Source organism: Camarhynchus parvulus, chromosome 2 (assembly GCF_901933205.1).
Source record: "Camarhynchus parvulus chromosome 2, STF_HiC, whole genome shotgun sequence".
Lineage (NCBI taxonomy): Eukaryota > Metazoa > Chordata > Aves > Passeriformes > Thraupidae > Camarhynchus > Camarhynchus parvulus.
Window position 1 is genome coordinate 10,777,990 of NC_044572.1, and position 27,336 is coordinate 10,805,325.

The 27,336-nt window shown below is 38.3% G+C and overlaps 1 protein-coding gene across 3 annotated transcripts in view; it reads right to left on the reverse strand.

Annotated features, from left to right (window-relative positions):
* The window catches only part of LARP4B (La ribonucleoprotein 4B), a 56,030-nt gene that overhangs the window by 18,538 nt on the left and 10,156 nt on the right, over nucleotides 1–27,336 (reverse strand). For 2 of the 3 annotated variants that reach the window (XM_030969216.1, XM_030969206.1), the window contains exons 1-7: nucleotides 8,858–13,609; nucleotides 6,755–6,902; nucleotides 6,402–6,563; nucleotides 4,296–4,377; nucleotides 3,728–3,864; nucleotides 2,283–2,386; nucleotides 405–515 (exon numbers count right to left, since the gene is read on the reverse strand). In XM_030969216.1, coding sequence (XP_030825076.1) covers nucleotides 405–515; nucleotides 2,283–2,386; nucleotides 3,728–3,864; nucleotides 4,296–4,377; nucleotides 6,402–6,563; nucleotides 6,755–6,902; nucleotides 8,858–12,262 — 4,149 coding nt within the window. In that variant the 5' untranslated portion in view covers nucleotides 12,263–13,609. Of the gene's footprint in view, nucleotides 1–404; nucleotides 516–2,282; nucleotides 2,387–3,727; nucleotides 3,865–4,295; nucleotides 4,378–6,401; nucleotides 6,564–6,754; nucleotides 6,903–8,857; nucleotides 13,610–19,143; nucleotides 19,279–27,336 lie in introns of those variants that run through there. The other variant, XM_030969223.1, reaches the window with a different exon arrangement.

The following is a 27,336-nucleotide window of genomic DNA, read 5'->3' on the forward strand; positions in this document are numbered from 1 at the left end:
AGTGTCTGCTAATGTTACAGTATAGCAAAATCACCTGCATTTAGCAACATTGAACTTATTATTAAGTGCTTCAGTAGCATTAAAATAAGATTCTAATGGTTATGATTGAAGCATTTCAATGTGTCACCCAAAAAAGCCAACACTCCCTGTACAAAAAAATAATAGCTTTAGCCAGGAAGCCAGGATATGTGAACAAGGTAAAAAAACCTCTTAAGTGCTATGTTTAATAGTTACTGAAAACTGGATACTACCTAAGGGGAAGCATTATTGTTTTTGCAGTGTGGGGTATTTTTCTTTTCAAGTTGTTAAGACATTTGTAATACAGTTTACAACTTGTCAATTCATATCCTCCTATCATCCTTATTTACTTTTACATTCTAATAAGCTTCAAAAAACAGCATTACCTGCTGTGCATCAGCTTCCGATTCAAATGTGATGAACCAATTGTCATTATAGGCAAACTCACAGTTGATGAACTTAGGCAAATTGTCTCCTTTGAAAAGTGCTTCAACCTCCTGAGGAAAGTGGTTTGATAAGGAGGCAGGGAGGTGAGGGGGGAAGGATGGAGAGAAGAAAACATCAGTGCAAAATGCAAAACTCTGACACTGAGAAAGAAAGACAGAAAGAACTGTTGGGCTTACAAAACACAACTGAGTAGTTCAGAACACCTGTAGTAGTGTCAGCTCTCTCCAACATCCCCCTGGAAAGAATTAAAACTAGCACTATATAAGGCCATACTGCAAGAGAGGTCTGGCTGGGAGCTATTTAGGCCAGAGAACACATTTAAACTTGCTATCAAGTGCAGAAAGATGTAGATTTCTCCCCTGTTCCCAAAACCATGGAGCCACATGAAAACCTGTGCATATGGCATGGGACAGGAAAATCCTGCCTTTTCAGCAGAAACCTGCAAGTAAGCTTTAACTCAAATGTCTACAGATTCATGTATTTGAAACAGGGCTTATGCTACCTCAAACATCACTGGCTAGTTTCTACAGAAAAAACAGACCCTGGATTTTTTGTTTTAATTCATTTGCATACTTTTTTGTTTTGTCACAGATTTGAGGTGAGCAGCATCGAAAGGCAACACAATTTGGGAGGCCTTGCAGCACCTTGGAATTTTGCTGCTTAAATAAAGCCTGACTCTGCTGTGCTAGAAAACATAGGCTATTAAATCTGGTTAGTTAAATCTAGATTTTTCCAGGACAACAAATTTAAATACAATGTATAAAACATTTCACTGGAGAACAACTCTTCTGAAAATAAAGACTCCTCAGAACTTCGTTGTGGTCAAATATTTAAGAGTCAACATCCAGTGCTAATATATCCAACCTGATAAACTCATGACAGAAAAAAAATATCTACAATAGCAAAAGTAAGGTAGTCTTTGTAAGGCTACATTTCATTTGGAAAGCTAGAAGTAGCCACTATTTTAAAGCTATGTTCATAGCACATATCCAACTTCTTCCCTCCAATTCCTTTTAGCATTTTGTTTCATGTTCCTGTTTATTAAGGCCACTTAGTTTTTTGTTACCAGTTTCTAAACTGCAGTACTTCTGATTTTTGTATGATGGTTACTAAGAGGAGCAACTCTTTCAGAATCTTTAGTCTTTCTTGTAAAATTAAATAGAAGAGAAACTAAAATATATACCCATCATCAAGAATCTGCACCTTCTCCTTTTTGAAAATTCAAGATGGTTTAATTACAACCTCATGATTTTTTCTAATATTTCCACCAGTCACAGGCCCTGCCTCATTGGAGTGGCATTAAGTATCTTTCAAACAATGAAGATCTCCAGTCTTGCGCTCATTCCACAACCCAGGGGCGATCCTTAGTGACTTATTGACACCTCTCACCCTCAGCATTATGGAAACGTTTACAAAGCTTTAACTACTTTACTTGAGCAAGCTTCAAGGGACAACAGTGGCATTTTCTACTCTAAGATTTATCTTCTTTCATCTTTGTCTATTTATCCAAGGATCTGAGCACCAAGTGCATATAAGCTGGACAAAGCCCAAGAAATGGATGTATCTCTTCCAAAGACAGCACTACCAGTTTCTAAGTGCTCTGCAGAACTACAGGTTCTACCACAGCCTTGCTATGAGCAACATGCGTCTACCAAAAATACTTCTTATCCAAACAAAGACAATAAACTAAATTTAAGAAGTGCTGTTCAAAACTAACAGTGTAGTAAAAAATGTGATGCGCTTATTGAAATCCAGAAGAAATCTAACTTCCAAGTCCTAAGGGAAAAGTGTTCTTCACTGAACAAGGGAACACTTACTTCAATGGGAGTAGATTCAGGTACTTCACGTAAAATCACAATACAGCGATTCTGATTTGGCCGAACTTTTTCCCCCTTTTCATCCACTTGAACTAAAGGCAACGCTAAGAGAGAAAAGACAAGAATGTATTTCAGCTGTCAACAAACCTGGGAGCTTTGCACTCCAAAAGATGCTGTGAACATAGACATACAATGCAGAGCCTCCAATATTTTTGAACATTAAGAAACAAGCAGACAATGTTTCTGTTCATCATTTACATGCCTGAAGAACCCTTTCTAGTTTTTTACAAAACTTGTAGCTCTGACCAAATACACTCTGAGCTGAGGTTTTCCATTTATAACTGCATTTCTGCACACCCTGACAATACCTTTGTAGCTCTCACCAGGTATTCATGCACTTTTCCATCTCTGGTATGCCTCTCTCTTGTCTTGAGCAGACTCAGAAGCACAGAGTTAAGCCAAAAGGATCTCTTGATCCACCTACTTCCCTTACCTTTACAGGGGATGAAATGTTTTTGTGCTTCCAGGAGACAACTCCCAGCACTAGTATAGTTAGTGCCTTTATCTTCCATGGAAGCTTCCCACAGAATTCTTCCCAGCTGTGCTCTGAGCAAGCTGAAGTTTGCTCTTGCAAAATGTAAGACCTTAGAAACGCTCAGTGTGCTCAGCATGACCCCAAACACTACAGTTCTATGATTGGTGCAGCCAAGGCTCCCCCTGACTGAGACATACAGAGCAGGTTTTCTCAGTTTCTGAGCAGTGAGTCCAGCAGTGCCTCATTGCTGGTTGGCACATCTAACACCTGTATGGGGACACAGTCCTCTGCATGTTCCAGAAACTTGATGGATGACAGGAGCTGCTGCATTGTTCTTCCAACAAATATCTAAGCCATTGAAACCTACTGTAAGAACCAGGTTTGGCTGACCCAAAGCTCACTTAAGTGACACAAATATTGCTCTGTTGGCCTTATTGTCCTGCTTCAGGTCAGTAGCAGATGCCAGCTGTAATATCCCCCTTGGAAAGGCCCCCAGGGTCTTGGCCCACGGGTACACCATAGAGCTTCCATGACTGATGCAGCTGATTTCTATCCATTCAAGGCTCTCCTTAACAGAGTGAGACTCCTCCATCCCTTTTTCCCCACCTGTCTTTACAGAACAGTTAAAGATATCCACCGCGAACCCCCAATCATGTGAGTTGTTCCACCACATCCCACAATTTAAAATAATGAATTTTTATGTGCATAGATCATTATTCAATAGAGTAGCTTTGATAAAACCACAGTCCTGTAACTGTGATGATCTAAGCTACTTGGGCTACTTAATGCTGTACAGAAAAACAATGGCATTTTACTGCAATACAATAAGAAAGAAGAGATGAAAAATTCAGATTACTAGTTCCACACCAATAACCAAAATGCTTTCTAGCACTGAGGAACTTCTACTTACATCTCAGCACTTCAACAATCAAATCCATATCAGTACTGAGTTTCTTGACATGATCAAGATTTGCTACTGTCATTATTGGCACATACTGATCACTGTCCATCTGTGATATAAGGTACATGTCACTGGCAAGATTTTCTCTGTTGGGAGAAAGAAAAAAAAAGGGAAATGTCACAGATTAGTTTTGTCCAATAAACTTAAGACAAAAATTCATCACATAGTAGAAGGCAGATTCCTTCAGATTTTCGCTAACTAATGGAAATCACTGGCTTAAAGCTTGCTAAATGGCTTAAATTACTCAGTTTAATTATGACCAGTAAAGATGACAAAAATTCACCTGATCTGTAATTGCTTGTAACTACTCTCATTTCAAACCCATATATTTGCTAGTTTATGCATTAGGCGCAGAGGTTTCAGGTAAGCTTTAAGAGGTAGATCAACACAACACTCTGAAATTTGTGTGTTACTTTTTCCAAATTTTCACTCAGTTTTAAGTAACTAAGAAATGTATTAACATACATCCCAAGCTGTTAGTCATCCTCCAGTTTGGTACATTTAGGTAAATACCTACCTAGATAAACAGAATTCCAGTGTCTTTTTCAGTAATTCTCGTAAATCTTCCTGACCTTCTGGCTGCAATTGTTCGTTTCCACCTAATAATTAAAATACTTCAAATTAAAAAGTAGCTCTGCTGTATTACACAATATCTATTTTAAACAAGCCATCATGTCTACTACTGACTACGCAACTAGTAATGAATTTTCAAATTCAATAGATGTTCATTATGTATTAGTTACTAACCCCTGAAATTGCACGGCAACTTTTTATTTAAGACAGAAAAGAGAAACTATGTCTGACTTTACTTGTTAACCTCTGTTCTCCAAATACATAAAAATCTGAAGCACTTTTAGAACAGCTACAAGCACATTTCAAAGTAAACACTGTCAATTTCTAGCTGATGAAATTTCTAGCTGATGAAACCTTGACTAATGCAGTGCAAGGGAACAATGCAATGGAGGCACTCCATACTTCTGGTCTCACTCTAAATTACCAACACATTAATTTAGAGAAGGTTTTCAAAAATATAGTTATGGAATATCAGCAGATATCCAATCTACTAACAACAAATATGCAATCAACTTACAATATTTTGGTTAAGAAGGCAAAATTAATTTCTTTCTTACATATGGAAGCTTAAAAATTATCACATGGAAAACATGAACGTCATGTTCCTTTCAGTTTATACACAATATACCCATGTCAGTAGAGTAAACTCATTGTGTCAGTGGGAGCAGTGTTTAAAGAGAAGTTTTGTGTGGCCTTTAGAGATTTGTAAAACATTTAGTAGAACATTATTCATGTTAATATGTATGTATGTAATTGTAAATTAGTTTTTTAGAAGTATTTCACTACTGTCCTCTATACACTTCCCTTCACTAACTTTCATCCCTTTATTCAACTCTCCTTAGTCTTTCTTCTTCCTAAAGCAACTTCTAATTTTCTCCCACCATGCTGTCCTCCACATGTTCTTCTCTGATGAAGAGAACACCAACACCTGAGAAATACATGTATCACATTCTAACCATATTTCCTTTCATATGCATTTTAAAAAATAATTACTAAAAAATGAAAGATCATATTTCAGACTTGGGACCATGTGTCACTATTTATCAAATGGAACAGACTCGACCTGCTGTTCAGTTCTTTACAACACCATCGAACTCATGTTAAAAGTTAACTACTCTGGGTACATAAAGGACATACTGATAAGTTACAGCATTAATCTGAAGAATGCTGTTCCCTTCTAGAGTGTGAGGCACCATTAATACCATTTCCTATTTGCCAGCTAGTTACTATTTAATATTCCCCAATATTACCCTTCAGTACAAGAGTCAATGAGAACTTTCAGTTTTCAAATATAAGCAAAGATGATACCACAATGATGTCTGATTTTCTGATTTCAGTTGCCTTAATTTGCAGCTATTATAGACGCTATACTGGTAATTTTAAATACTAAATCAGCTAAGCATAATGAACAGACCTGTTGTGAATCTGAAGAAACACCCAGCACATTTTCCTCCACTTCCCATCCCTCATCTCAGTTCAAGTAGTAATCCTACATGCATCTTGCAGACCTTCTGTCCCATTCAATGAAATATAAGCATGGTGAATCTCTATGCTAGTTTCCAGAAGCTTCTTAAAACATACCATCTGGTATAGACTACAGCTTCTTAACGCACATAAGAGAAATTCTGGAAGTTGATTAACCAAGAATGTGAAGAAGTTAATACTAAAATGTTGCTTCTATATTAAGTACAAAACAGGTCTTTCCCCACATTAACATTAGACACAACTAATGTGTCTAAATAACTTTAGACACAAACTGTATGTCAACCTCACCTCAGGACCTGACCCAACTAGAAATACACATTTGTTTGATGCTGGGCAGAACTTTTTAAGATTTAAACCAGGAGGAAACTGGTCTCTAAACATGTCCAAGTTTGACTGCAAAACAGACAGGAATTCCTAGGGTCTGTTTAAAGAATGCATACATTGAACAAGAAAACTGGTATAGTTCGGAGGGCTTTTTTGTTTTTCAGGTGCTCACTGTTTAACTCAAAATATATGTTTAGTTTGTTTTTAAGCTAAGTCCAAGCACACCTTAGCTTTGTCTTACCTGTCTGGGTGGTCTCGTGCATAGACTCATACTCGGAATGATCGAGAGCCAAAGGGTTCATGTCCGCCTGCTCTGAGCCCGGCACGTCCGCGCTCGGCTCCGGCAGCTCCGTCAGCACCGCACTCTGATGCTTCTTGTCGCCATCGCCATCGGCATCCAGTCCTGCAGCACACACCACAAACACACTCACAAGTGCTCCTTCTAATCACAGTCACGCCACAGTTAAAACTACATCCGAAATAAAGGTGCTTACATACTTGCTTTATGTTTTTTAGCAGAAAATTAAAATTGAGACAGTGCTGCACCAAATTTTAACTTCTGCTTGAGCAACAGCCAGAAGCTCTTGTCCATACCTTCTTTACAGGAATCTGGAGGCTGGTCAGGTATTTCTTCCCACGTTTTGCTCACGCTACCATCAGTGGCACCACTTGCTTCCAAGTGTAACATATGATTTCCCCACACCTTTGCATTGGGGTTTAACTCAGAAACCTTGGTTGACTCCTGCAAAAAGAAATTGATTATGCATTTCAGGGATGCACAGCAGGCATCTGGTGCACAGATACATTCAGTTTCAAACAACAGTATCAGATATACAACTCAAGATTTTACTGTCATGTTTTTTCACACCTGAATATATTAACTGAGTTCCCATAATCATTTCAGGTACAAACACAACTGAACTGTAGCGCACAGCATTCATTTCCCTGATTAAAACCACCAGAAAAGGTTATCCAAGCAGAGCAAATGACAACAAACATTTCATTCTTTGTTTTTGACAGACTAACTCAGCCTGTACTTGACCTAGACTTCAGGCAGTTCCCTAATATACATGTCTTCTTCATGTTGATTATATTGCTAATCATATGTTACACCTTTATCTGCAGATCAACCTAACAGATGTTAGATCTGTATCTATTGTATCAGCAAAATAATACTTAAAAAAAATCAAGAAAACACAAAAGTACAGGGATTTTTCTGAAATTATAGAAGTATGTAACAGTTTTAATGAAACACTATGGAAAACTGAAAGCAATAAGATGTGCATGACAACTTCTGTTACTACATTTAGAGGAGGAACAGAGCATTAGGACAAAAAGAATGAATAACCACATCCAGTTAAATCATGTCAAGATAATTTCTTTTAACCTGGGAAATGGACACATTTAATGATTACATATGGTTATATGCAACCATCATATAAACGGTCACATCTGTGCTTAAGAGAGATGGCTCTCTGCAGTGCAAAATCTACTACAATACTTTAGAGTAACATCAGACTTGTTTTGCTTATGTTTGAGCAAAATGCATTGAATTATTCCACACAAAAAATATATGTCGAGTGTTTTAATGTAATTACACTGGGAAAGAATATTGCTCATGATAAGACACACTAAAAAAGCTTATTAAAAATTTGCTTTCTAAATTTACAGATGCTAGGAGCATTGCAGTGTTTAAAGACAGGCACTCCAAAACCCCACAAAGCTTTAAATCTTCTTAAACACACACATTTAAATACTTATCACAGTGCATAGAGAATATACCCAGAAAATAAAAACTTGAAAAATTTTACTTAAACACATCTACTGGATGACAGAGAAAACTTACAAAAAGTGGAAGTGTTTGACATAACTACTTGCATACTAAGATTCAAAGATGACAGCAAGATCTATCAGTTTCCATTTTTAATATAAGAAGTTCCCCCAGGAGAGAGCAAACAGCCTTGAGCACAATCCACTGCCCACACTGCAAGTGCTGGGCAAGGTCAGAGCAGCTGTTCCAACAACAGCCAGCGAGGGGGACAATTTCAGGGAAGCTCAGCAGGGAAGGAAAAGGAGCAGCAGCTGCTACAGGCTGACTTCTGCAGAGTGGGTAAGGCTGGAGTGGACCATGGAGGTCATCCAGCCCAACCTCCCTGCCTGAGCAGGGTCCACAGAGCAGCTCAGGATTGTGTCCAGACAGCTTCACTTGTTTCTTAGCCCAGCTAGCCAAGATCCAGCCTAGCTCTTTCCTCTTACTTCTCCTCCAGCCACTCCTCTCTACAGCACTACTCACCTCCAGAAGTGAGGAAAAGATTTCCTAATTGCTACCAAACAAGAACTGCAGGAAATCCACAAAAATTTCTTCCTATACAAAGCTAAAGAGCATTAAGAATTGTTTATAACAAGCTTCCTTTCTGCACACTGTTTACGTTCAGTTGAAACTGAGAATCTGCAATCAAATTACTTTGCCAATGACTGAACTTTCACACAAAGTAAACAGAAAAAAATCAATATTCAGCAAAATTTTTTACTTCTGCATTCTGTACAGCATTCAGTTTTTCAAAGGAAAGGGAGTCATCAGGTTGAGGACAAAACAACATCTACTTAACTAATGAAATCACAGTTTGACTTGGCTTAGTCAAACTTCTAGCTTCAGCTTTAAGTTGTAATAGCAAACCACTTCTGCAGAATACTTACAAGTTCATCTTTACTGTGCCATCCCCACGTACCAGCATATCCCGGTGCTAGCAGCTGATATGGGTATGTTTCCACTGCATATGAAGCACTTGGTAAATTTTCAGGTTCATTCTGGAAGTTTTCATTTACTATACACAGTCTGTCATTCTCCATGGTATCATTAGAAGCTGCATTATTCCACAAAAAGCCCACTAGATATTCACCATTACCAGAAGGAACTGTGTCAGAAAGCAGCTGATTTCCCCAATCAGCATTGCCAGTCTGAAGATTGATGAAATGTGACCACATTTCAACATGGGGATTTTGTCTGTCCAGGCCACAGGACTGCTTCTGGTCACTTGATCCATCTTCCATCGGACCTAACACACACTGCTCTCTGCCTTGCTGAAATCCTGCTGCACCAGGAGAGGCACTGGGTATTTCATAGGAAGGAGTAGCAGCATATTTGTCTACCTGCTTTGGGTCAACACAAACTCCAAGCTCTTTGTTTGAGAAAATCTTGTGATCTGGCTGCATCTGTTCCCAGCTTGTGGTCAAGTCATTCATCTGAGAATTTAATATGTAACTGGTGTTTTTCAGTTCAGTAGTCTTGGCTTGCAACTGCTTCAAATTCCCCCTGGTAAAAGGTTCTAGATTCTCAGCTGATAAACTAAAACCAGAGAGGTTCGCCTTTGCGTGGATGCTGACATACTGGTTTACTTCACCATCCTGGAAATTACATTCATTTACATCACACACACTTTTTTCACGAGTTTCTGATCTTTCCTCAGTAAAAGGCCCAACAGAGACTTGAGTGTTTCCAACTTCTGTCTCTGATCTGGCACAGTGACACAACTCAGGCTCTTCTGCTGGTTTGTCATGTTCATGAGAACATGCATTTTGACACAATACAGGTAAAAAGTTATGGTCTTTATTTAAGAGTTTAGTGGCATCTTCCAGATTTTTAGCAGCATCTTTTAATTTTACACTCCTGTGTATACAACTGTCTGTGACTGCAGGTGCAGTGGAGTCAGAGGGAGCATTCTGACTGCCAGCCAAGCCTTCACTGCAACTGAAGATGCCTTTATCATAATCAGCAATGTTACCATCCAGACTCTGTTTTACATTTTCTGCCTTGTTATCAATGGACTCATTTAGTTGACCTTCAAATTTTATCTGTTTGACAGATTCTACTACATGCCCAGCTATTTTGGCTGACTCAGTCTCTGCACTCCATTGATTTTCCACTGCGTGGAAGGAACACACATCCTGTTGTTCATCTTGTCTGCTGTTCATATCTATTTTATTCTTATGCTCACATTCCACAGACACAGAAAAGACACTGGTTTTGTTATCTGAATTTGAATATTTGCATACTTTACCTTTATTCTCTACTAACTCTTGTGAAACCTGACACTCTAGGCTGTTTTCCTTTAGCAACATTTCATCTGTGCTTGGATTATGTGCACGAGATGTCACAGTGCCATCACTTATCCCTGATCTAGTTCTGCTCAATTTACCAGCTTCCTCAAGAAAGTCACCTTTTAGTTCAGTGCCACTCGCACAGATCTCCTCCTCCATGCCACTGTGGATTGCAGCTTCAGATGATGCCCTGATTTCAGTGCAACCTTTAATGTCAGTTTGAAAATCAGAACCTTCCTCCAAGTTTGGTTGCGTTTCAGCCATGTTCAAAGCTTCACAGCTATGCAAAACTGTACCAGTGCATTTCTCTCCCTCTTTCAAGGATTCTCCAAAACTGCTATGATGTTCACTAGAGTCTGGTGAAAATGTTTGGCTATCACGGAATGTTCTTTCAAGTGTTTTCTTTTCCACATTTGAGTTTACTTCACTTTCTGGCTCTAGAAAGCAGATTTCTTCATCAAGTTTTTCTACATTGTCCATTTCATGTAACTCTAATGATAATTTAAAGTTACCCCCTATGTTGTCTACCACCTGTTCAGTATTTATTTGCTCTACAACACTTGAGGGATGCCTAGTTAGTGGCACAACAAGTGATACAACATCAGAATGATTACTTCCCTCAGTTTTTCCTGAATTAGATACTCCAGTGTTTAATAATACATTGGAAATACTATCACTGTTTTTCACCTTTTCTGAGTTAGGGCTGTATTGGTCCTCTCCAGCAGCATCCACAGGCTTTACAGAATCACAAACTGTATGCAGTGATTCATTCCAACTGGCAGCACTACCCATGGTATATACCTCCTCTTGCTGATTCTCAGGGATGATTTCACCAGGCACTTTTGCTTTTAAGACATCTGTTACTGTACTGTCAGTATTTAACCTCTGCACCTGACACCTGTCAGTCAGTAAGTGATCAAAAGAACACTGGATGTCTAGGCTACAATATTCCTTTATATCCTTTTTCTCCATGTTTGATCTATCCTCTTTTTTATACAGAAACAGTTCTTTCTGTGAATTAAACTTAGCTTCCACTTGTGCCAATTGTTGCATTGGAAATTCCTTCCCTCTGTCTAGAGGTCGTGCCATGGTGCACATTCCTTCATCAGTAACAGCTGAGTTATCTATGTCTGCTGCAGTCTCTTCATGCACAGTAGCTGGCACCTCTTCATCCCCTTTCAGATCTTCGGCATCTACAACACAAATGCTGTAAAACTCCTTGTCTTTCACATTTTGACTGTTGTCTGCATCAAGACAGGAAAATGTTGGAGACATCTCTCTATATGAACTCAAAACTTTCTGTAAGCTGTCACTCTTGCTGTCTTCAACATTTACTCTTGTTTCATTTTGCCTTGAATGGTCACATGTAACTGCATAATCCTCCAGAGAATTTCTATTTAAGGAAATTTCACTCTGTAAGCCTTTGTCTACGATATCTGCAACATGTGAATTAGAAATATGATCAAACAAGCAATGCTCTTGTGAAGCTGCTTTTTCATTATTAATATTGCTATTATTATTTTCTACATTGTTCACATGCTGACCATTACTATTAAGTTTTTTAGGTGCTCTTTTTTTAATAATCTTATCTTTCTTTTCTTCACTTCTCTGCAGATTTCCATATGTACCAGAGACTTTCAAGAGGTGACTAAAGGAATTAAAGAAGCTAAAAGGTCTGCCATATGTCCTCCTAGGGTTGGCATGGGGAGTATTCCCCATGCTGTTATATGACGAATATTTTCCTTTTCTACCCCAAAAACCAGAATTAGAATCTGACACTGCGCAATCATCACCACAAACACGTTCAATGCCGACTGTCACAGCTGCCCCGTTAACTGTCCTTCCCACTGTATGCAGATCCTGGCTTTCCACAGTTCCAAAAATTGAAGATAAAGTTTTACTTATCCTTGACTTTGGTGCTTCCTCTTCCACAGATTTTTGTAACAAGCTGGTTTTCTCCTCACTCGTGCTGTTACTCAATTCTTTACTGAAGCAGCAGCCCATGTTTAATAAGTAGTGTCAGAGGGTCTTCTCATTGCAAATCACCTTCCTCTTTACACAAACTTTCTATGGCTACTGAGGAGACAAGCCAACACCCAACTGCCAAAAATAGCACACTCTAAAACCATGCAGGGGTTCATATGTCATTGCCACTCAAAGTCCAAATCCCAGTTGCTGAGCAATGTTTCAGTATTTCATCATATACACTGTAATATTCAAGCCAAATACTCCTCCTGATGAGATTACAGTCTGTTTAGGAGTATTACTGAGTCTTATGAACTTCTATTGTTTCCTAAAAAGTTTTGTTCATCCAAATAGTTAAAATATTTAAAAGACATCTTTCACAATGCCCATATGTGCCAGAAACTACTTCTTTTCATATTTACTACAACTCCCATCTTCTATACATGGAGAAATGCATTCTGGCTTGACATGTTTAAATCTGACATGTAGATCAAACATTTTCTGGACCATTTTCTCCTCCTCCCTTCCCCCAGCGCTGAACCTACACCACAATTACTTCTTTAGGAAAAACAGGCTAAAGATAGATAAGACCTCATGTATTCCATTGAGCAGTCATTGTACATTATCAGAAGCTAATTCTGTTCCAAGCCTTTTTTTTTAATTTGTTATCTGCATGAAAAAAAAAAGAAACACAATTCCTCAGTGACTTATAGCACTGAAGGGGGCCTGAAGATCATTTACCCACCTCATGGTACTGCAACAGGATTCATTATACTTAAGCTCAGAAAAAAACTGTGTATCCTTTTACTAAAAACTCAGAAATATAAAAAAGTAATTTGACTGAATTCCTTCCAAAAGTCTGTCGTCAGTGTAGCTTTCACTGTTGTACATACACAGACTCCTCCTGACCTCATAACAACTAAACCTCTTTTATACACATGTATTTACATACTGAAATACTTCTATTAAGTTCTTGTAGTTGCTAATAAAAAGTGGTTCTGTTTCTTCAAATATAAAAGCCCAATAAAAAAGCTGAAAATACCCAGCAATCTTTTTCTGCCCTAAACAGATTTGTTCTTCTTTGCCTTTCCATTACCTCACATCACTTAGACCTTCTCTCAAATGCATTGCTATTATTTCAGATTTGGACCCGATACTTCAGAGAGCTTACAGAGTGCACAACTACAGCACCACCCTACTCTGTTACTTAAAAGATACTGAAAATATGTAAGACAGTAAGACAAGACAGACCCTTAAACTCTATTTCAAATGTTCTTTCAGACGAACACTTAGCTCAGTGCTATTTTTCCACTGGTTGTGCACTTTATGGCAAGTAATATACCACTAACTCTCACCATAAAAGATTGCTGAATTGATAAAAAGGTACATCCCCTCTTCAAGGATGAAACTGTAAAGTAAGATCAGAGGAAAACTACCCTCCCCCACCCCCTATCTGACCCTGGAAGACTCCAAGTGCCTGCAGCTACACTGCTCCTAAGGATAGGAAGTCTGATGCATCATTGCTGCCATCTGCTGCATTTTTTTCAATTCTCCCCTGGGACAAAGTTATTCAACATGCTTGTATCCAGACTGAAAACTATGCCAAGTCACTCCTCTCTTTAGCATTCCCTGGAACTGAGAACAGGCAAAGGGGGAGGGAGTTACTTATAATAGTTTTTTTGAAGAAATGCCATGAGCAAACAATTTAACTGTTTTTAATGTCAGCTTAAAGTCACAGTAATACTTAAAAAATTCACAACTATTCAGAAAACTCTCTTATCAGATAAACAAATAGCAAGATTTTCCCCTTTGTGATTTAGCCATTACTAACTCGTGCTTTCTAGAGAGGAGCTAAGTGTCTTTAAGAGACAGAGCAGGGCAAAGTCCACTTTTCCAGTGCCTTAACAACCACTTCTCCTATCAACTAATGGGAAGAAAAGGGGTGAAGCAGTTCAGGCAAGCAGAAGCTTATTCCAGTTTTCCCATACCCTTCTCATGTGTAAGAGCACATTTTGTACTTGTTCCTTTGTTTTTATCTTAGGGTTCCAGGGATAATTTCTATTTTAAAGCAGCTACAGTGCACATTCATTAAGTCAAATTTCTCAATACTATTTAGTGTGGGATTACAACTTTAAAAAAAAAGGCAACATGAATTTAAGCAGAAAATGCCACTCCTGTTACGCTACATCACTCGAGGCACCTTCTGGCTAAGCTTAACACTGCCACCAACTTGAAAAGCACTTAACAGAGTTCATGCTCTGCTACTTCAGAGCCCAGCTCGTCTGGGGAGTAAATTTTGTTATTTTGTTTTGGTTTTTTTCCCTTTATTCATGCATATTTTAACTCTGGTATATTGCTCATCTACTCAAAGCCTAAACAGGTTTTCTGACTGCATGAAACAAAAGTGCTCTGAAGCAGCACTTTCATAACCTGAACAATTACTTTTTTTTAATAGGTATTTTGTCCTATGTCCTGTACACACCTACACAGAAGGCAAGAAGTCAACATGCTTATTAACTACTTACCCATCTTTCATTTCTCAACATACTTATTCTTTGCCAAGGAGTAAGGGTTTATCCCAGATATAGCCTTATAGGCCTAAATTTAAAAACATAATCTAGATTCAAAGTTAGAATAACACAAGCCAAAACAGTCCTTATAACCTACCAAAATCTAACTTCCTTTATTCTTTCTCTGTAACAAAGTCATGCAACTGTAACAAGTTCTGAAGAAACAGTGATTATGCTGCACTCCCAGGCCACACCTGATGCCATGCCCATCACCAGTGAAGGGAACAGAGAAGAGCAGCCTCACAACAGATGTTGCAGCGACACCACTGCAGGCTTCTGAAACAGCTGATCAAATTGCCTGACTTTCCCTCCAACAGATCATGGTTAATGGGCTGCTAAGAGTTTACGTATATATTCTACACTCTGAAATAATCAAACATGAGCATTAGATGTCATCTACGTGTATAAAATGATTCTTATGGCCTTATTCACTTTTCTTATGGCCTAAATCTAGAATATCATGACAGAAAGAGCAAACACCAACCAGTATTGATCCTTCATGATGCTGATACTGCACATGTCCAGTTTAAAGTCTAACTCTCCCACTTCTTGTTTAAAGCTAGTCATGATCTCTTGAATACCACCTACTCATTATACAAACTGCTGCTTAACATTAAATTGGCACATACTGCATGTAATACTGTGTACTGTCCAATGATCTGAGGATTATATGGTATACTGAATTTTCACTGAGCACATGGTCCTGTATTAAACTAGTAAACTTGATTTCCTCAGTTCCTTTTCATTTTGAGGCTTATTCTTGAATAGGCTGCAAAAGGATTTTTGAACAACATAATCCAACAGCAATAAGCCTAAGACATCCTTTTATAGTATTTCCTAAGAAAAGCATTTTTTTTAACATACTTAAAAGTACAATTAAGTCCCATCTTTCAGGAAGCTCTAGATATTTTCCCCTGGTTTGAACAACAGCAGGATTGAACTTTTGTTTACAGTACTATAAGGACTGACAAAAATCAGTGTACCACACAGATTAGAATTCCCATTAACAGAAACCCATGGCAGCACCTGGTAATTATTCAGCTAGGGAAAGAATGGGTGATGCTAATATTGCAATCAGATGGCAAGTTTAAATGGCCCCACTGTAATATCCTGCACTGGAACACACATTTGCAGAACTTGTTGTCACTTGGTCACAGGAATCCCTTCTAAAGCCATTTTCAAATTTCCAGATCAGGTCTTCAATTTGACTAATCAAGGAAAGAAAATTCTTTGGTCCTTGGAAAGTGCTCTGAGAGGCCACACATTCAAATGTTAGCATGGCAGAGGAAGAGTTTAGGTTCAACAAGCAAGGAAAAAGACTTGTGCATACTTTTAGCACTAAAAGTCAGTTAAATCTTAATTTGGCAGAGACAGGACATACAAACTACCTTCACCATGGGATTGGCACCTTGGCCTCTTCCCTCAGAGTAACCTAATTTCTAGTAGCAAAGAGTTACTATTGAAAAGGAAGCACAGAAGTGAGTTAAAATGGAGTGAACTGCTTTTTAAATGCTGACTCTCCTGGGTCCAGCCTAACAAGGGCTCTCTCAGAAAGACTAATTGTCAAATCAAGATACAAATAGTCTATTGGCAGATGTCACTTGAAGTGACAAAACCTACCTCTAGGTTAAAGAAGTTGAAAAAAAAGCACATTTAACTCCCAAAGCTAAGAAAACCATCAAAGTTAAGAATCTGCTAGTATCCTCTAAGCTATGTACCTCCAGCATGTAAGTCTAAGCTACTATTGACAAAAAATCCATGAAGATCCTCAAGATGCCAATTTCCTTTCAAACAACTTGAGTGCAAAATTCTGTTGTTAAATACCACTAGAATCAGCCAAACTGACTGGTTGTGCTGGAAATGAAGCATACTAGACTTGTGATTGATCTAGATTATGCTTGAAATAGCATAGTTTCATAGCTGCTTCAATGCAGAAGAAAAGACTGTCTCACTCACTCTGAGGTTAAGACTTTGAAACATGTTAGTGAAAACGTGTGTATCTTTAACCAGCAACCCTGAAAAGTGATTTCTGAAGGATTCCTTCCAAACATCAAAATCTTCATTTTAATTTAGTCACTATTGATTACCTATTCAACATTACTCACAGTAGAATGTCTTCAGTTTTGCTCTTGCCTAATAACAGAATGACTAAGTTCATAATTAGAAAAATGTGGTTATTGTTCAAAGAGAAAACAAAAAGTACTTTATATAACCACTTCCAATGAAGAACTAGCCTAATACCTATTTTTACAGGACCTACAGAAGTGTATCAAGATTTCCCACTGAATTAACTTTCTTCCTAAACAAAAGCATTTGGACAAGGTGTATCAAGCTATCCCAGTGGAACAGCACAGCCAAAACAGCTGGGAACACAATTCAGCACATTTCTTGTAAGTCTATCAAAACCAAACTCCTAGAAAGCTCAGTAGGTGCCAGGGCAGTATGGCCCCTATCACATGCACGCTGAAATAATGACCAGCACAAACACGCACCTATGTCTTTTTGCAGTCAAGCCTTCTGAACTCAAAATAATTAAAACACAAGAAACAGCAGGTGGTTTTCACCTGACCTGAAGTATGGACTTGCTAAAAGGCAACAGAGTCAGGATTCCAGAAGTTTTTTTTCCTTCCTACTACATTCATGGAAAGATGGAAGTGTCTTAATGATCTTAGTTTGCTAACTCTTTCCTGCACTCAGAAGTTTTTCTCCAACTATAATCTTGTTCACAGAACTTGCAAGTGAAGTCCTGAAGCACTGACAAAAATCAACATGTAAGCATGGCATTACAGAAGGGACCATTTTGAAAACACCACTGTTAACAGAATATATTGGTAATTATGCTCATACCAGAATGACTTTTCTGATGTTGTGCACATAAGAGTATCATATCAGTATAACTTGAAGCCTAATAAGCTACAGGTCCCATCTTTCTCAGATAAAATATTCAGCCAAAGAAAAGCTTTAATCACAACAGAACAAGTTATTTGAAATGTACCATTATAGCACTATGGGTACATTCCAAGATACCTAAACTGATATCAGCTTTCTCTTCTCATGAAAAGAACAGTAAGGTCTCCTGAAATATAAATAAATGGTTATGCTCTTTTTCTCCAAATAAGTAGGGAAGAACAGGAATTAAGATTTAAATACCTTTTTTTAAAATAAAAATTCTTGTATGTCAAAAGAACTAGCATCCATATGAAGACTAATAAATTGCCTTTAATGCTAATGCACCTGTTGAAATGCACAGACAGCTTCAAGCTCTTGAAGAAAATCTGCAAGCCACTCTTACTCAAGTTTATTGGCAATAATGCCCTGAGTACAGAAAAACAAACAAACAAACACCCCAAAACAAGAAAACCACCAAAAAAACCCCCAGCGCATCTCAAAAGTTCAACTTCCAGAAGTATGGCAGAAAACTAGGTTGAATTTTTTCCTCTACTGTCAAATAAGTAAAAATTCACATCTAAGAAAAGTAAAACAGAGAACTCAGAAAAAAAGGGGGAAGAGGAACAAACAAAAAGTGCACCAGCTTTCTTAGAAAAGCAAAGCATGAGTTTTTCAGAATGCTCCCTAGTGCTTGCTCCAAGCTGAGTTGAAAGCAGGCAGCATCTGCTCCTTAGCATAGCACTAGTGAAACTCCTGGCAGAACATAAAATGAAACCAAACCCTTCAAGATGTCCCAAGAGGAAACATTCCTCACAATATATAGTTAACAAAGACACAACTTTGAACATACTTGAATAAAAATCAAGCCTTCAATCTTCTTGAAGACATATGCAGCATTTACTACAACATATATGCACACAGTACAATCTACTGTATGATCTGCCAAAAGCATCCCATACAGCCATTCACTGGATCCTGCACAGCAGCACAGCAACAGCAGCACGTGCCACTTGACACAACTGACTGAGCAAAATTCCTGTTACAGACTGCTAACTCCCGCTTGTATGGGTTTGTGCTTTTTTCAATTACACATACATATAAACCCTAACGCATTCCCTGCATTTTCCTCACATGGCAAGGTGTGACCAAGAACCTAATTCAAAATTAGTGATACAATTCCTGCATAGCCTAAAACCCCCTGCACCTTAAATGACTGCAAACTGTCATATCTTGCATTATGTAAATCCCCCCAAAGGGCTAAAGCCAAGCTAAGTTGAGGTTCCTAATCAGTATGGAGAATTAACCACCTCCAACAGCTCTGTCCTGGCTGGTTAATGTTTCAATGCTTTCTGTCAACCAACACTCTTCTAAAATGTTCTGACCTGCAATTTTGATTAAGACATAATGAAAACACAATGTTTCCTACAGCACAGCAGGGGAACATGCAATTAGAATACTTACTAGATGAGAACCGTCCTTAACTTCTTGTACTTGCTGCACCTGCGGTTCAGCCACAACTTTAGTGTCCTGATCAGAAGTCATGAGCTGTCTGCTTTTTGGCTGCTCAGAGAGAACTTTACTGGTCACCTTCGTAAGCTGCAGAAATAAGAAGACAAAAGATTCTGTAAGTGGTTGTTGAAATTCCTGAGAACCACAGCAACTCCAGACACGCCACCCTGACTCAGAGCAAAGGCCCAAAGAACTTCCACACAATTCAGTTGGGATTATGCATCCAGAGAAAACATAAAATGAGGATAAAGCCACCTTACAGATACACTCAGCTCCCAGTCACTGGCTGCCTTGGGATTACAGATGAACACTTGCCACAGCACTGGGCAGGGAAATTCCACTGGGAAAGTTTCTCTTGATTCTCACCTTACTTATTCAGACGGCATTTCAAACCATGACTTCTTCATACCACCTGCAGACTCCACTCACTAAGAAGCATTTAGTCACAAACCAACCCTTCTTCTACAACTACTTTCATGGTCATTTTATCTTTGCAAGATTTAGGAAACATGTTACAACAGTTCTACTAGACTAGTAATGCTCAACCAGTTCTTCTGCTCTATCATCCCAAAATCTTATTTTATTTGATTCAACAAGTAACAAACTCAGTAGAGTTGAAAGTCTGACACTGACATTGCTTTGAAATTTGATGCTATTATTTAATGCTGTTATTTTTAAAACTTGCCAAAAAACCAATAAAAGCTAATTTAAAGCATGAAGTCTCAAAGTAAATATTGAGATGTGAAAGACAGGCTTTTTAATTTTTTCTTTTCTAAAAAGATGTAAAATGTTCTTTTAGTTTTTTATTCACAGGAAATTCCAGTACTATATCTGTAACAATGCATGAGAAAGATTTATTGCCTTCAAGCTGGTGACACCAAACATGCAATCTCCCTAAAATGAAAATGTGAAGATTTGTAGCATATGTAAGTTAATGGTAATGTTCCATTCTTTAGGAACATAAGCTCCTTTTGGGCTACCTTAACTCCAAGACTAGAGTTAAGAAGACTTTCAGTCTAGAGCATTACGGCTTTCCATGAGTCTCCTTTACACTGTATTTTGGAATGGACAAAAGCAAATATCAAATGCAACTAACTGAATATATTCCAACATTTTCAAAGAAAATTACAATGTTCAGCTATAAACTGATTTGAGCACCTGTATTACAGGATTATGCAAAAGGTATTTTGTACATATAGCTGAGGAAACAAACATACTGACATCCCCAAGAAGATGAACACTTCAGCTAACATGAACGGTTGCTTATTACCTTGTGCTATTGATGTGAAGTTAGCACAAAAAGTATGTTTTCAAAAGAAACACAAGTCACTGTTATATTCTCAAAAGTTTCTTTTCTTAACACTATGTCTCTCACCCTGGAATAGAAACTACTTAAGGAAGAAATGGCCCAGACAAAAAACCACATTAAAATGGAACTAAAAAATTACACTATCCCTCACAGTGTTACACACAAATATACTCACAGGTTATGTAATAAAGTCTGGAATTCATTCAGGATGTTTATATTTTATAAAATAACCAAAAACCATCCTCAGGATCAAAGCAGTTTTTCAAAAGCAGTATTAAATAGCCAGACTCTGTGTTGCTCAAAGCCATGCACGGGAAGAGGTAGACACTTTAGCACTGCATGAAGTGTCTGAGCCTCTTGAAGAACACTTCTGTTCATGTTTTTTAAAGAAATTGTGTTTAGCTTTTCCAAATTTTGGATTAATTTTTCTTTCTAAAAAGAGCCCAAGACTCCTTACCCATTTCACACTCACTGTATGTAACCTCCACTGTTGTTCATACTACCCTTGGGCATAGCTTTAGTCCAGATTCATAAGCTAAAGGCTACTTTAGAGAAAGACAAGCATGTTTCAGTCAGCAATGGTGGTATCTACTCAGCATTTTGATCCCCATATCCATGTTAAGGTACCTCTTTATATCCTTCTGTCACCTATTTATCTCACATTTTCCCATTCCCTTCTAGGATCAGGCTGTCCAGAGCCATGCTGCAATCTCTTCCATCCTCTGTATACAGTGTTAACACCAGAACTTTGTCAGTCTATGGATAAAGGAAGGGAAGGGAAACAGCTGCAATCATATGAATCTGTCAAACAAAAAGTGAAGTTCCACTACATATATGTGCTTTAAAGCATTTGCTGACTGGCCATCAAACACAAAATACCCAGCTAAATCATTAATTGCAGCTGAGGATAGACAGGTTGTCAGCTAACCTGACATCACACAACTGCAGTGTGCACACTGCAACTTCAAATTCCTCAGGTAAGCCGCCAGCAATTAGAGCAGCATATCACTCTACTGCTTTTCAGAAGTCCCTTAGATGAGATTATGCAAGATGCTTATCCCAGGCCAAGTCTAGATTGAAGCCATAGGTAACTTTGCTTACTCAGACTAATAATCATATTCTCATTAGACACACGGATTTGTTGTGATACACACCATACTAATACCACTCACCTTGTAAACAAATTATTTTTAGTAATTACAATGTCAAACCCATATATTTAAGTTGAATTTTGATCACTAAGGATCAAAATGGCACTCCAAACAACAGCAATAAAGTAATTTGTTTGAAGAGGATAAAACCTGCTTTCCGAATCCCGTGATTTTAACAATGCTCAGCCTTTGGCTTTCTGCAAATGAGCAAGCCATACAGAGAGATCCCAAACACAGAAGGAGGGAGCTTCTGATGCAATTTTTTTTCACTTAATACACCCCACTGCTACAAGTCTGCAGGATGTCAAGTGCTCAGCTGCAAAATCCCAGCGGTTGTGGGATACTTCAAAACAACTCCACATGCAGGGCTGCTCTGGAAAGTTAATGCCACCTTTCCTACTGCAGAGCTGCCACTTATTGGACTCCTAGAGAACAAAACTCACATGACAGCAGACTCCCATGACTATCATGTCAGAGAATAAATACAAGGGCTGTAGAAAAAGGCAGTGATACTTCAGGAAAGAGAAAAACCAATAAAAACCATGGAAGGTTAAAAGCTCTCCATATGATATGTTGTAGCATGTTTTTCATTAGTATTGATATATCTCTTCATATAAAAGCTTATTTATACAAACCACAATCAATAACTGGCCATTCTAGAAACCACAGGTACATATTCACTGTTTGAAAGAGTTTATCAGCTGAATTAGTGACAAGTTAAACGGAGCATTTTAATGCAGCAATAAAATTATCATCCAACTGAAGAGTTAACTTGTCCATGACTTTAAAAGATATGGTTTACCAGTCAGCAGTTCAACGTATCTTTGCATAAATAAATGTTGCAGCAATAAGCAGGAGACACTCAAGAGAAAAATGCAAGTTGGCAAACCCTTTTGGGATAGAGATAGCACTACCTACAGCAGAACATTGAGCTATCACAATCAAATGACATTTTTTTCATCACAGAATCATACAGCAGTTTTTGAGTTGAAAGGGACCTTTTGAAGGTCATTTAGTCCAACACCTCTGCAAGAAGCAAGGACATCTTCAACTAGATCAGATTGCTCAGTCCTGTCCAACCTGACCTTGAATGCTTCCATGAATGGTGCATCCACCACCTCTCTGGGCAACCTGTGCCAGTGTTTCACTGATTTAGAAGCAACCATTAATTTCAATTCTGCAAATGCATATAGTAAACCATTGTACCCTTCTGGCTTGCCATTTGGCCATCATGCAGTAATAAGTCAAGTTCAGCAACGTGAGAATAACTCTGTTCTTGACTCTACTACAGACATTCAAGCACTTATTTCTACAACTACCTATCCCAAGAGAAACTGCCTAGATTTTATTGAGACTTACCAAAAGTAGTCCAAACTTGATTTGTAAATAGCTGAGACAGAGAAGTTTAAAATACAGGAAAAACATTTTTCTTTAGAAACAGCACAATATTCAACCATGTTTGTCTTCCCCAAAACTGTAATACACTGGTCCATCTGCAAAACTAGTAATTGCAACAGCAAGGGCAAGAGTGCTTTATTAGTCCTTTTCTCATTAGTCACCCTTCACTTGTTCAGATCTGTCCCTGTGGACACCTGGTGAGTGGTTAACTTGAGGAGTTACAAGAATATTTTCAGAAGGGACTGAGACCATCTGGTCAAGCAACACGGGTATTTCAGCCTACTGGTTTCACTCAGCAACATCCACAACCACCTTCACAAATAGAAAGATATGGGGTTTGTTTGGGGGGGGAGAGGTCGATTTTTAATTTTTTGTTTGTTTGATGTTTTTGTGAGATTTTTTGGGCAGTTGTAGCGTTTTGGTTTTTTTAAAGCTGAGAGCATGGTTCTTCACTGTTGAGTATTTTCAAAGCCATCTAGTCATAAGAATTCCATAATTTCAGAAGATACAAACCAGCAATGGCCCACAGAACGACTACACAGATAAGTGCACACAACCACATGATCACTCTTGCCTGGGTGCCAAGCCAAGCAGAGCTGGGACAGCTCTCATCCAGAAGCCACACGTGTGTGTAAGTGTGGTGTCAACACCCAACTAACCTTTACACTGCATTTAGTGCAGGTTTGGGTATCTCACTATGGGCAGGGTTAATGTGCAACTGTCTGAAGGTATTTATAAACACACTGCATCCACATGCACCACAACCTTGCAAATAGTTTGGAAAAGACATCTATCTCCCCGATTGTTACACAGCAAACAAAACCCCTACTGCTCTTGCTAACCTCCCTAAAAACCTCCCTGAAGTGTAGCCCCCAATCCTCCTGCTTTCACTATAGACATCTCTAATTTTTCTCATTCATATTCAAAGTGTGCTTTTCTGCACTCTGTTTCACTGTCTAGAATTACTACAGTCTGAGTAGCAGCATGTGTTCTCTCAATCAAATCAGTCCCATAGATCTGTTATTTAAAAACATGCAAAACCCCAAACAATGCTCTAGGGCCGAGATCTTGCCTGCCAACTTTCAGGCCAGGGTAATCAGCCCTTAAAAGAGATTTACAAATGCAAGCGCTGACAACTAACTTTCACCCTGCAAACAGCAACAGCATAGAACAAAAAAAGCTCACTAGAATAAAAGAAATTTTCACTGCTCTTCCAGCAAGTACAAACAAAAATAGATTTGAGTTTGGCTTTGTGCAAAATTCTTCCTAGCAAACATTTTAGAAACTTTAAACACAGATTAAGTTTTCACAAGGCTAATACAGAAACACACTTCAGCAACATGAGAAAGCTTAAAATGTTTTCCAAACAGAGGTGCATTGCTTAACTTGAGCCTCATAACAAACTTCCAGCTGCAAGCCAGAAATCCTCTTTCTACTGTGAGAGAGAACATTCTTTCTCACCATGTACCACACACTTGTGTACCCATGAGGATCACGACACTGCAGCAGAGGTAATCAGAGCTACCACTGACCTCAGCCCCGAAAAGTTTCGGCACCTGCTGAAGACATCATATAGACATGTATATGAGAAATAAGAGATGCCTTTCCCAAAAATATGCTACAATTTTAATACATTACCTCCTCTTTAAATGAAGTTTAACTTTTCTTTATTAGTTTCACCACCTTTGTGAATAGCCAAAGCATATGTAATATATCAAGAGTTAATCATGTTCTCAGTCCCAGTGCCAACTCAGATACAGGATATTTGGTTAAGCTTATACAGCATCATCAAGAAAAACTGGAAAAACCCCAATCCTGAAAGGACAAGAGTTTCCCTCTTAGCGCTATAAGCACTGATACAAACTTGCAATTTTCATCAGGTGGTTGTTTGAGGATACTTTCAAAAAAACATCTCAGCTGTTAGAGCTGACCCGTCATCCTGCTGCACGGGCCACATGCTCCCATTCTGCAGATGAGTAACATCATCCAAGCTGTATCATGCCCACAGAGAAAACTTGTGACAGAACTCAGGAGTTTCCATCTTTCCCTTCAAAGTAGGAAATCAGTTTCTTTACAGAACAGATGTGACAAGCAATCCAGCTTTCAAAGGATGGCATTATTTAAAATAAAATATACTGTGAATAAGTTCCATTACCACAGCAGATAATATAGCTGTGAATAAGAAATCTAACAGCACCAAAAGCATATCTGTTTGTGGCCATCTCTGCAATCATCACTGTGCCTACATCAGTTGTAAAATCTCTATTACACAACAGCAATTAAAAAGCTGACATGACATAAATATTTAGTCGCAGCATGTGTCTACAGAAGTCTTGAATGCACTACTATTAAAAATCATCACAAGATCCTCAATTTGTTTAACTGCTGATTAGCTCAACAGTTGGGGGAAAAGTTGAAAATTCACCTCTGGAGTTTAGTGTTTAGACCCAGTGATTTATGCAAGTCTGTCAGATGAAGGTTTCAAAACATACAAGCATCCAGTGTACGTGCCAGCATGGGGGCTGCAAAGTTAGATTTCAAAAAACCCGAGAAAAGTACCACTGGATTTGTTTCAGTTTTCCTTCCTGCCAAGAAATTACTTATGCCCCAGCACTCCCCAGAATAATGCAACTTCTGGGTTCCTGAAGAGGAACACAGACCTAAGCACTGGGGGCAAACCTGCAACAGAACGCTTGGAAAACTCAAGGCACTTCAAAATGCACAAGGCAACCAGGCATTAGCAAGAACTGCAGTGTCAGAAGGACAATTACATCTCAATGCTGTACCTTTTCTAACATCTTTCAACAGACAACACAAATAATTTAGAACTGCTGCTGCACCTACTTCACAACTTTGGGGTTTTTTTAATCCCTTCTGTTGTTTACAAGGTTAACAGCCTCCAAAATTGTTCTGCAATTCTATTAATTATCCCTTGAAATGTAGTCTCTCCTTTAAAAAAGGCTGAAATAGTAAATCTTGCTGTTTAAAAGGAATGCTGTATTTTTTTTAATTTAAAGATCTATAAAGCATTTCTGTGTGAGGCCTCCCAAGCAATTCACAACTCTCATCATTTACTGAACATTCCCACTCACACAGAAACCTGTGCTATGAAGAGCACATCAGAACTGATTACTCTGCAAGTCTGGAAATCCAGATCATTACAGTAATTAGCTGTCCAAAAGATGCCAAGCAGCAAGTTACTAAACAAAGGTGATAAAATACCAAAGAAACCTGATACTGGTAAATGATGAGGACTCTGTACAGAGCCATACGAAAAACTCTTTCAGTGAAGAGCAAGAAAAACGGGAAGAGGGTAAAGTTACAGTCTTACTCAGCATCTCAAACAAGAAGATGATGTCAACAGTACACAGAAGATAACAGGATGACCTCCACCAATAAAAAAAATATGATTATAATTTTTGTATATATTTTTGTATCGTGATTATATTTTTTGTATCTAGCCTTTTATGCACTGCATTTGAAATATACGTGTGTAATGAAAATGAAATAATTTCACTACGCTCAATGGTCTCTCACAGAATTTCTGCAGCCCTCCTGCACACCAAGAAACTACACATGCAGTTATTATCTGATGTGCACTCAAACATCACTCCAGAGATGGACCAAGAAGCCACTGGATCACGTCCTCCTCAGTAATGCAAGAAACCAGAAGTTTAATGGTATATAACCTAACAAAAATCTTACCATTTAAGAACACTAGCAGTGCCTACCAAGCAGGAATAAGCCACTAGGAAGAAATTTTTATGCCTTATAAGAGTGTCATGTGCCTTGAAGACAAGAGTGATTGTGTCATGAGCAGTTTTCAGTTTGCTTATGGCTTGTTCTCAGTTTTCAAGTCTGAAGCAGCACTCTCCTGACTGCAGGCTGAAGCACATTACATTAAGAAACTCAACTCATTAATTAGCAGGAGTTGCTTCATGTTGCACATCCATCACAAAGCCACAAGCTTGTTTTCCTCACTGTAAGTGGACTAACAGCACACACCCTGCAGGTTATTCATAAAGATATATATTTAATTTCTATTATAACTATCGTGTCAGATAAGATATTTATCAGATGATGATTTCAAAAGTACCACACTTTATTAAAATTCATCTCTCGACTCTGATTTGTGCATTTTCTAAGAAACCCCTCAAATGGCAGAGTTAAATTGTTAGCAGGTCAACCAAATAATGAGAATTCAGAAAAGTGGAATGCCAACTTAATATAGATTAACTATGATCACAGTTCTCCACAACCTGTTCTCTCTTGATAAGCTGAATATAG